General features: G+C 37.0%; 1 protein-coding gene across 4 annotated transcripts in view; it reads left to right on the top strand.

The window, feature by feature from the left end:
- Positions 1-12024, top strand: part of sorl1 (sortilin-related receptor, L(DLR class) A repeats containing) — a 114193-nt gene that overhangs the window by 29483 nt on the left and 72686 nt on the right. For 3 of the 4 annotated variants that reach the window (XM_055045327.1, XM_055045325.1, XM_055045324.1), the window contains exons 6-9: positions 5812-5992; positions 7657-7758; positions 7977-8146; positions 9794-9986. In XM_055045327.1, coding sequence (XP_054901302.1) covers positions 5812-5992; positions 7657-7758; positions 7977-8146; positions 9794-9986 — 646 coding nt within the window. The remainder of the gene's footprint in view (positions 1-5811; positions 5993-7656; positions 7759-7976; positions 8147-9793; positions 9987-12024) is intronic. The other variant, XM_055045326.1, reaches the window with a different exon arrangement.

Here is a 12024-nt window from a genome sequence, read left to right as displayed (position 1 = left end):
TAAACTAACCACTATGTTTGTTTTTTTTGAATACATATTTTAAATAGTAAAAGTAGCAAACTGTCTTGTAGAACAGTTGTGATTTTATTGTTAAAATTATTTGAAATTTCCACTGTTAAAAACTGATTTGGGTAAATAAACATGTTCGATTCAGGTGGGTGTAAAATTTATTGACTGAAAAGGGGCATGTGCGTCGGTGTGCAGCGGTGCAATCAGCAAGGAAGTCGCGCATCAGATCTGTGCAGCGGGTTTTTTGATTCGATTGAAGTTTAAAACAAGTAAAAATTCTAAGAAAAGACTTAAAACTACGATCAAAGATCGCCCCAGCGCCGCAGATGTTGCACTACGATTGGGTTGGAGTTTGCACCCAGGAAACACTGCCCGGTCCAAGAAGACGCCACCAGTGCGAGGAGGACGACGCCCAGGGGAAAGAAAGACGCTCACAGTGAGATCTAGACTTTGCTTTTCTTTGAGGGTTTTTTCGGTGGTACCACTCTTTTTTCTCATCTTTTTTTGGGGGGGTTTAACGTTTTGAATTTTTTAATTTTGGATTGAAACTTTGGATTAAAAGGAGAGACGCTTCCAAGATGTTTTGATTATCAAGGATATGGGACTGTTTTACCAAAAAATTGTCATTAAAAAAGGAACAGAAATATTTGAACAATGAATTATTTAAATTTGGTTGCTGACTCAAACCGAGTGATTTAAATCTGACCTATAATTATTTTTGAGGGTTTTTTTGGTTACTCATCTATATATCAGGATAACTGATTAATTCTTAATTTTGTGATTTTGTAAATAAATCGTTGTTGCTAAAAATCTATAAATTATTGAGAGGTTGGATATTTATGTTTATCAAATTAAATTATGTAACACATTTTATCGAATTTCCTGTGACAAGATTCCCCTTGAGTGTATTTGTGAGTTCTGCTTTAATCAAGACGAATTTTACGCCCTAATGACAATGACTATTTTCAGTTGCTCCGTGAGCAACTGACAAGGTCTTCTCGTGCGACCGAGTGCCCGTGGGGACCATGTTGCTGACGTAGATGATGAAAGGCTTAAATTTTTCTTAAATGTTTCTTCTGTTTCTTTTCCATATCAGTTTTAATATAGGGAGTTGGAACTCTTTACTGTACAATGACAACAAAGGAGTTCAGTTTAATTTGCTGCTAACATGGTTAGCATGGGGAGCAGATAGGGATGCAAGGTTTATCTACAGTAACATTGATATTGGTCTGATATATAAAGATGGACCAATTTTAACATCCAATATTTATATCGGCTATCAATATTGGCCCAAATGTTCAGTTTGATGCATCCAGCAATAATAATAATAAAAAAAATTAGTTCTCATGTTATACCTTTCTTGAAAATGTGCATCATCTGAGTTTTTCAAAAACCTTGAATGTTTTGGCATATCATAGAAAATATGAATAACTTTTCAAAAGTTGTTCTTCTGCTTAATAGCAAACTTTTGTTCGTTTTCCTCTGTAGTGTTGTCCACAACAAAGAGTGTTGTTCTCAACGCAGTCACAATACTTTTATGGTGTACTCCATTTTACTGGAGACCCAGTTTCAGTATAAATATGTTTTTTTGCATATTTATTCAAACTATCATGATGTCATGGCAGTTTGTTAAGAGACAGATAATCTATGAAAAGATCAATCTCCTCTATCTCCTCCGTGAGATATTACGGTTATCTGAAGAAATGCGCCAAAATCAGAGCCAGAAGAGTCTTGGCGTTGTCGATCAACGTCATGTAATTGCTGTTCAGTGTGACTTTAATAAAATTTCTTTTTGCTGATGCCTTCTAAAAATATTGCTTTGGGATTCTCGAAAATCTGCCAGGAAGCCATTAAAATGCAGTTGACTCAGGTGAACATAAAAACAACCAAAAGAGGGGAGGACATTCTGAGTGTTCACCCAGGGATTAGTCCAGAGGAAGGAGCAGATAGAGTCCAGACATCGTCAGCAAGTTGAAATGGGAGCTTTGAAAGGAGGCCAGAGAGGCAGAGCCCAGGCGACACACTGGTCCTTCTGTTCATCTCTCCAAGCTGCAGAGGAAAACAGCCTGCTTTGGAAAGCTGCTGATAGGATGCAACAAACCACCTTCATTCATGCGAGCCGAGCGGCTGTAGCATGCTGGTGGCTACAAAAAACTCCACATACAGCCTTGTGTTCCTGGTTAGAAAATGGCAAATTAACTTTTTTCTTCAGAAAATTTTCTAGACTGTAAATGTCAACAAATATACAAAAAAAGAATTTGAGGTCCAGACTCTTGGTGTGGTTTAGCAGTGTTATAGGACAGAATTTAGTTTCTAATTTAACACATCTGAAATATTAAAGCATCCTAACTGTTTGGAAAAGAAAACAAAACAAGCATAGCAAATAAAGGAATATTTAGGCATGGCTGCCACCGTTTTAAACCAGCAGCTGGGAGCTCCTAGCCACAAGGATATCAACATTGCTTAATTTGTGTCTGACAGTGTGACCACTTCAGTCCAGAACAACATCAGAGAAACAGAGCAGCCTCACAGGAGCAGGACCAGATTCTGACCTTGTACACTCTTAAAATTGGAGATGACACAAAATTAAAATGAAACAAGAATCTGGAACCACCTTCCAGAAACAAGGGCTTGGATGTGGTGGTATACAGGATAATTTGTGCTCCAGCCAATCTGCTCAAACCTATTATTCTGTCTTTGCTGACAATTTTGTGCAGATTCTGTCTTGCTGCTGTGTTTTGATATGAAAGAAAGGCATGAGAAGATGGGGATGGGTCTACCAGGTCAATCACTAGAATCTGATTTTCTTTTACCTGATTAATTCTGAAAATGAAAAGATGTTGCATGTTTGAACAATTATTCCTTCTGGCTTTTGATGAAGTGCCGCTGGAATAATCTTTCTCCTTACTTTATTAATGACGAGTAAACATGGCAAAAAAAAAAAAATATATATATATATTATTTTTTTACAATTGGGAATAATCCTGTTGCACTAATTAATTAATCAAATAATCACAAGGCAAATTAGAATGAGCTCAATAATTCCGATGATTAACATGTTTTGAAGGGTAATTTTATTTAAAGTATCTTCCAGTTACTGTGGTTAGTCTTCTTATCTAAATTTATGTTTATTAGTCTTTTAGAGAGTGAACTTACACTATTATGCCATTATCTATATTTTACTTGAAAATGGCCTTAAAACAATATTTTTGTTTTAATGGAAATAATTTTGGGACAGTTTGTTGTCTATCAAAATTTATTATTGTGATAGGCCTGACTAGGAGTAACTGATGAGTATCTCAAAAGCTCACATTATACCTGAACCCCAAAATTCAAAGGTGGTGAAAAGGTTTCATGGATGCAGAGAGAATGAGGACAATGAAAGTATCTCATCCATTATTTAAATTGGACAACAATCATATCTCTGACTTTGTAATAGAGAGGTTTATAGAGGGGCAGCAAAAGCAAATGAGGTGGCTTAGCTGAGCTGCTAACAACAGCAGCAGCTGTTATAAGCTGCTAACAACAATTTTAACCCTAACCCTAACCCTGAATGACAATAACATGTCATTCAGGACATGTTGCTGTGGAACAAACTTGATTCTGGAGGAATGTAGCAGTGAGCATATTGGTTTATTTTAGAAGGGGGGCTAGGTTTTAGGATTAAACTAGCTTTTACTTGAATATAAATACATAAACAAACCTTTATGTAACATTTCAAATAAAATAATCGTTTATTAGTACAAAATAAACAATAAGCATGTAAACAGTGACATGTATAAAAAGTTCAGTAATTATACCCAAATTTGCATAAACATTAGCTCATATGTTGCAGAAATCTAAGAATCTGTTGTTTCCTATTTCTGAAGTCTAGTTTTTAAAATGTAAAATCAATCTACTCAAGAGTAGCAATAATAATATTCCTTTAGTAAAAAAAAAAGTACAGTGCAGTAAAACTGCTCTTATAAGTACCATCCCCCTGAAAAAAAATGATACTCAAGTAAATGTAACCAGTACTACCCACTTTTGCACTTACTGTAGATAACAATACTAGTAGCTTGTCCTTGTTAATGAACGTAACGTGATATATTGGTATTAGTCATCATTTTGCTCAGTTTACATGCATTAAACAACAGCATTACTCGACTCACTCTCTTAGCTAGATGGAAACAGAAAGTTGGCCACTGAGGTAAAAAAGAAAAAAACAACAACAACAACAAAAACAGCTTCCAGTAAATATGGGACAGTTGTGTGGGTCAGAGGTCTCTTCAGATTGGTTGTAAGACTTAACTGCTGGAGGAAATTCTTCCAGGTCAGGCATCACCATCTATAACTCTGAAGTTATAAATTATGACATTTAATTTACCTTTTGGAATGAAATACATTTGGACTGAATCAATAAATATTGCTACTACCTAAAATGTGTTCAGTACTTCAACTGCAAATAGATAGTTTTAAAGTGCAATATTAATGACTATTTCTATAGTGAAATTTAAGCTATGTCTACTCTACTTTTAAACTTTTGTTGTTCTTGAATTGGAGAAACACTCAAGAATTCCAAAGTGCTTGTTCTAAGAGGGATTATTATTTTGGATTATTTGTTGCAACTTGGCTTTTATATACAACAAATCAAGTTGCAGATACACATGCAACTTGACTTGTCAGCATACTACAACTGTTTATCACAGTGATAAAATAAGTTATTCTACCAAATTGACATTATTGAATGAGATGCGTTTTAATGGCCCTTAAGTATTAAATGCAGATGAGTCTATAAATGAAAAACATGGCCCAATCGTCTCAGACATTGGTTACTAGCAATATTAAAGCAATTTGTTTATAGTAAAGTTATCAGCTCTCAATGAGATATGCCAAGTCCCTCTACATAAGACAAAACATACATGTTGAGCAATAAGAGCAACGTAATAGGGCAAATAAAATACAGTAATTTCTGCGTACTGTGGTCACAATTAGAGGGAAAATGTGGATGTAGTTGCATCCATCAAGGCTGGTGTTAAAACTGAGCCTTCAGAAATTAAAAATGCAAAGACGATGTGCTATAAATCAAACCTCTGACTACTGTGGACACCGCAGAGCTGCTTGTGAGGGTGGCGAGGGGTGAAAAGAGGTGACCTGCGTTTCTGGTGAGTTGTAAATTGTTTTATTAGCCTGAATATAAATAGTTTAAATAGTTAGAATAATGCCCTGCGACAGACTGGCGACCTGTCCGGGGTGTACCCCGCCTCTTGCCCGGAATGCAGCTGGAGATAGGCACCAGCAACTCCCGACCCCGTTAGGGAGAAGGGTGATTAGAAAATGGATGGATGGATGGATGGATAGTTAGAATCATGTACTCTTGGCTGCGTTCTGAATCCAACATGCACTTCAGAGTAGATGATGAGGCAACATGACGTCGACTGAAAATCTCTCTATGAAGTATCTGTGCAAACAATAAATTCTATTCTATTCTAAATGCGACATAATAATGTTTTTTATGTGCAGTCCAGTCTGTCAGATTTAATTTTGTGTATATATGTTGCTGAGATTTCCATCGTAATCATAACACTGGTAAGATCCCCCTCAGTTATTATGAAGGGGAAAGGAAATGAGAAATATTCAAACCTTTGCTCAACAGAAATAAATAAATCAATAAAAATTTCAGGCTTTCAAAAGAAAAAAACATTTCAGAAAAGTTTAGTTTGGAGAACAGAAAAGCTGATTTGAATTATTTTCTTATCTCCTTCCTCCCCCTGTTCTGTCCCTTGTCTCTCTCAATCCTCCGTGTTCTCCTCCCCGTCTCAGGGGTGTGGAGCCCTACGACCCCTCCACCATGGTACTGGTCCAGAGACACGAGCCACAAGGTGTTTCCACTGTACTAAGCAGCACCGATTTCTTCCAGAGCGAAGAGAACCGGAAAGTGATCCTGGAGCAGGTGGACAGCTTCCAGCTGAGAGACAAGTACATGTTTGCTACAACCACACGGGTAAGTGGGAGGAGCCTAGTGTCCCATCCACAAAACTCTGACAGGCCTCCATCATGTTTCCATTAACCGTCAGGCAATCTGAGAAGTCATTTAAAAAGGTCTTTTACATCAAAGACTGTCAGAAAAACTGCTAGAAAAAAAATTCCAAGTGCTAAAATTGAGAAATATAAAAACCGAGAGTGGACCGAGAGTGGACATTTTCCGCATATTGTTTTTCCCCGTGATTTTCTTGAGATAAGTTGTCCTTCAGATACATGCCTTTTTAGATGGAATCCAGTATAACAAACATACACAAGCATCTGGTGATCTTGAGAAAATAATATGTGGAGAACATCCAATGTTTTAATCTTACCAAATACTACTGTCAGCTGTGTTTCAGGAGCTGTGAGAGATACTGATTGTTTTTGTCATGCTTACTGTAGACAGGAGATTCACTTCTACATGGCTTTAGCTTGGACAACTTTGGTATTTCCATATTATCTGAAACACTGTCATGTGTATCTCATGTATTTTAGCCACAAAAAATGTAGAGTCCTGTAATAAGGTATTTTCTTTCACGTTTCTGCTGAAAGTCTGTGAAATGGCTTTCAGTGGAATAAGCATGTATATGTCAGTTTTCTCAGCTGCTCTTAAATTATTTTAGAGCAGAACCTGATATGTTGCTTTCTGAGAAAAAAACATAAATGTGTATATATATATATATATATATATATATATATATATATATATATATATATATATATATATATATATATATATATATATATATTTTATATATACCTATTACGCCACTGACAATGCCTCTCTGCTTCAGTTAATATTCCCATAAACCTTTGCTGCATCGCTATCCCTGTCACATTCCCAAAATGTGCTATTATCATTTGCACATTTTTAATTATCAGATCGATACCAAACTGACAAGACATCTGCCAATACTGGGAATGGGTGATATGAACTTAAAGATTTATTCCAATATTTCATGGCACTGTTGTGATAACGCTAAAAGTGATGATAAGAATGATTTATTCCTGTGTCATATATTGTTAAGGTAACTTTCTTCCTCTCACTGCATGACACGGCAATGGTAATGCCAGAAATACAAACACTTCTCTTGAAAAACATTCTCATTTGTAATGTGTTTGTTAAGGATGGCAGCCACATAACAATATAGATGTTGTTGCCAATAAAGAATGGAATAAAACATAATTCATTGCCAACTTGAAATTTACTATGTCATGCATGAGGATATGTCTGTACCGTCATTAAATAAGGCTCCTTTTTCTGGTTGTGGAACGAAATTCCAGCCCAAAATTTTCATATTGGAGCATACTTGGTGGTTTGAAAATGGAAGCCAAAATCCAGCAGATTAGTAAATGGTACTTATTTACTAAGTACCATGACTTAATAAATAAGTCATGGTACTTACAAAAATTTACGTTTCTTTTGCCATAACACCACCATATATCAGATTTTTATAGACAAAATGCAGTTTCTAAAATATCAGTAGATGACTTGGTTTTAGATGTTGTACTCTCTTTTTTTTATTGTAAGGAAGAGTTTTGAATTTGTGTTGGGTGATTTAGTTGAAAGTTCCTGATATAGGACCCTATATGGAGGAGAAGTTCAATGAACGTTTCCATCTCCTTTCTCTTTGACCTTCCCAGAGATTGCTGGGCAGTCATAACCCATCATCTGTTCAGCTCTGGGTCTCCTACAACCGCCAGCCGATGAAAGCTGCCCAGTTCATGACCCGGCATCCAATCACAGTGAGTTTTAAAATAAACAGGGTCGTTCCTATTTCTAAAAAATCAGACAGAGATGCAACTGTGGGACAATTGTTGCAGGTATAGATCAAGTTCAGTTTAAACATCACTGTGTTGGTGTGCTAGTCAGTGATGTTCACTGTGCTTTAGGCCATGCATGTGTGTGAGACGTGACTCTATAAACTCTAAGTGATCTGCTGCTTCCCTCGCCAATCTAACAGGAGTACTACATTGCGGATGCATCGGAGGACCAGGTGTTTGTTTGTGTGAACCACACAAACAATGCCACACACCTGTACATCTCAGACACACAGGGGCTGTCCTTCTCTCTGTCACTTGAGAATGTGCTCTACTACAGTCCTGGGGGCTCAGGCAGCAACACACTTATTCGGTACTGCAAACACACAAACACACTCGCCCACGCACGCATGCACACACACTCTCAGATTTAGTCACCTTTATTGACAGGTGACTCAAATTGTTTATTAAGTAAAATTTGTCTGATTTGATTAAACATTTTCAGAATTTCACATTGATAATACACTTTCAACTTAAAGTAGTCTGTAAATAGGATTGCTTGATGATAACTGTTTTTAGCATTTTAAATCCAAGATTATGCCTGGATAGATTCAACCTGGAATAGGTCAGTGGCCTATACAAAACATATTCATTACTCTTAATACAGAAAATTATTCTCAGATTTTGAGATTTCATCAGGTCAGCTCTTCCTGTTTTGAGTTCATTTAGGAATCCGCTATTTTAGCACAATGTCAGGATTATGCAAAGACCTGCTGCTGGCCATGCCCTCCCAACTCAGTCTTTGCATTCAGTCAGATATGTGAAAATAGTTAAACTTTAAAAATTATGTAGCTTTATGTTATTAAAACTAAATTTTAATCAGCGTTTTCATCGCCATGCTCATCAACAGCTCGGTCAGTGAGAACAACATGTGCTCGGTCATTACATTTGACTTTTAGAACAAATTTATGTCCATGATTTCTTGGTTAATGTCTAGTTGTCATAACAAAGACATTTTGAATAATCTCAACTTTGTATTTAAAGTGTCATGATTTACCTAATGACACTTTATGACAACAGTCATAAATATTCATAAAAACTTACTAATATTCATGACAGGTGTTATGTCATGGTTATGACAGAGTCATGACAGTCTTATTCACAACCCATCAAAAAAAGTGTTGCCCAATTTTTTTCTTCTATTTCAGAATCAAGTTCTATTTCCTGATTCCCTAAGGGGTATGAATACTTTGTGGGGTAGTGTTTCTCAATTTGGTACTGGAAAGCTCAAATTAAATTTTCCAGAAAACCTATTTTCATGTTACGTGCCATATTTCTCATGACATAAAACATTAAACTTATGTGGCTACAGTTGCAGAAAAAAGCCTGAAAAAAAAAAGTCATTCCATTTGTGCAGCTGTTGGTCAAAGGTTGTCATTTACAACAAAGTGGGTAAAACTTGATGAAATCATTTGTGTCATTGGATAACAGTGAAACACATACATTGCTAGTATTTTATATAGTAACATTAAACAGAACCCATTGTGACCTTGCTGTGCTATCCAACAGCAACCGTATTGTACCAGTAGTAATGTCGTTACTATAGTAACCTGTGGGACTCTGAGGACAGCCTCCAACTCTGCAAGCAGATGCTTGGTAACGGTGACAAAACAAAGGCCGTCCAAACACGGAGAGCATGTGCTTCCTTATCCAATAGAAACACTAAAACTGTTATTTGATGTGAAGTCTCAGCCTGCTCACATTTATTGATGATTTGCTGTCTTCTCTTAACTTCATTGAGAGGAATAGCCAGCGTTGGTTCAGGTGTGATCCTTCCTGATGATTCATTTAATGTCTCTGACAGCCTTTCCTCTGCTAACCAAATCAGTGCTATATGTACTGTGTTGTTGGAGCAGGCCATTTCAGATATTTGTCAGCTGAATTTATGCATGTTAATTTAACAATGCCTCTGATTGACCATTTCTTTAAGCTAGCTTCCTGTTGCTCGGCTGACTTTCAGGTACTTTGCCAACGAACCGTTTGCAGACCTGCATCGGGTGGAGGGACTCCGGGGCGTTTTCATTGCCACGCTCATCAACGGCTCGGTCAGTGAGGACAACATGCGCTCGGTCATCACATTTGACAAGGGGGGGACGTGGGAGCTGCTGCAGGCACCTGCTGCCGACAGCCTGGGAGGAACAGTGGACTGCCAGGTATGGGAAGCACCTGGAGCTTGTTTTTTGTCCCTTGAAAAAAAAAAAAAACTCCACATTATTATTATTAAGAACAGTTTCCTAATTATTTTAAGTGGCAGTATTATGTACAATTGACTTAAATTTTTATATCATGTCACAATGTTCGCTCATCAATAACATACCTGTGTTGTTTGAGAAACAACACAGGCAGACGAGCCAGAAGCAATTAGCAAACACCTGGTAGAACTGCACATCTGCTGTGGTCCTTATAAGACCTACTTTTCAGAGCAATGCCGGTAAAAACGTTAATAGAGGAGCCTTGTTGTGAAGACTACTTGAAGGTGGAGTTTCAGAAAGAGCAGAAAAACCCAATTTCAAGGTATTACATTAAAAACTAAAATGTTTTAGGTCATATACAGAATTTTCATAACTAAATATGGTTACAAGACTGCTATAAAATTACATGTTCCTAAAAATACATAACACGTCCTCGTTAAAGTCATTGAGAAGTGAGGTGGTTGCCTGTGAAGGGAGGATGATTCTTACTCAGAGCAAGTAGCTACTGGTGGGTAAGTGTGGAGTGCTAATATGAAGTGACTCACCTATCTTTTCTGTGTCCTCTCCAGGGTATTTGGACAAATACTTCCTGGGAGTCCAGACACCATTTATAGACTCTAGGAGAGGATATTGAAAAGTGGTGGTGGAAGTGGGGGAGGGCGGATTATTTATGGGTTTGTGGTGTTTCATTATGGTGTAATGATAAAACATAAAACATTTATTAAAATTAAGTGGAAATGTTTGTATTTAGTTAAAGGTAATTTATTTAAGTAGAGATTGGTGAATTGAGATTGCCCTGTGAATTAAAGTTGGTTTGGTCCATCACAACTGGGACTATTTAAGGCTCAGTTTCACCTGTGAAATTGTTCTTGATGCTGTGAGAAGAATAAACCACTGGTGTTTCCACCTGACTCTGCCTCAACTTTTCATCCTCACTGTAAAATTAAGCAGCAAAAGGGCACCTTGTTACATGAATCAATGGCCACAACATTATTATCAACACAAAAAATGTATGTCTAAAATAAGCTTTGCTGTCATTTTAGTGTTTTTAGCAGCTTACGACTGCAGTGTACCTGGTGTTAGAAAGGAAAAGGAACTGACCCTCAATCACACAAAGTCTGGAAAAATCCACTTTGATACTGACAGAGGTTGCTGAAGCACTCATCCTTGAGTACTCAGTGCAGACTGACTTTTTCCGCTTAGCTACATACATTGTCTGGATAAATAAAAGTAATTTATCCAGACACCTCAAAGAGGCTGGAGGCAACGTAAGGACCTGTGTGTGTTAATACACGTACCAAAAGAACATTTTGACATCATTACTTCCAAATTTGGGACAGCTGAAGTTTTACTACAAAATTGGTGCAAAGAAACACGTGGCAAATTGACAAAAATGATTACCCAGAAGTAATAACCTTGTCTAGCAGTTCAATAGCAAATTTGGTGACGTCTTAGAAAAAAACAAAAAACATTTTAGCAAATCGAGAAAAATGAACCGACTGAAAAATATAACCCAAAAAGAATATAAAGATATTTATAGAGCACAGAGAGAAAATATATTTACATTTATTTAACTCATAAGCACTCAAAGTATGCAAAAATATTCATTAAAAAATACTGGATTTTCTATGTGTTCCCTTAAAACAGGGGTGGACACTCTTGGTCCTCGAGGGCTGGTCACCTGCAACTTTCAGATGTATCTCTACTTCAACACAGGAGTCAAATAATGAGTTCATTAGCAGAACTCTGGAGAACTTGACTGCATTTAGGAAGTGATTCAGCTGTTGGATTCAGGTGTGTTGGACCAAGGAGACATCTAAAAGTTGCAGAACACAGGCCCCTGCCTTAAAAGCTAAAAAAGCAAGCAGTAAAATCTGAAAATACTGCATTAGTCTGTCTTGCAGTATTGCAGTTGTTGTTCTATATTCTCCTCCGAAAAGAATATAGAAAAACACCTACTTTCTGCATAGAGTCCTCCTGTTTCCTCATTCTGTCTGAC

Source organism: Poeciliopsis prolifica, unplaced genomic scaffold (assembly GCF_027474105.1).
Source record: "Poeciliopsis prolifica strain line A6 unplaced genomic scaffold, Auburn_PproV2 SCAFFOLD022, whole genome shotgun sequence".
Lineage (NCBI taxonomy): Eukaryota > Metazoa > Chordata > Actinopteri > Cyprinodontiformes > Poeciliidae > Poeciliopsis > Poeciliopsis prolifica.
The sequence above is the reverse complement of the archived record's forward strand: the minus strand, read 5'-3'. Positions and strand labels throughout refer to the sequence as shown.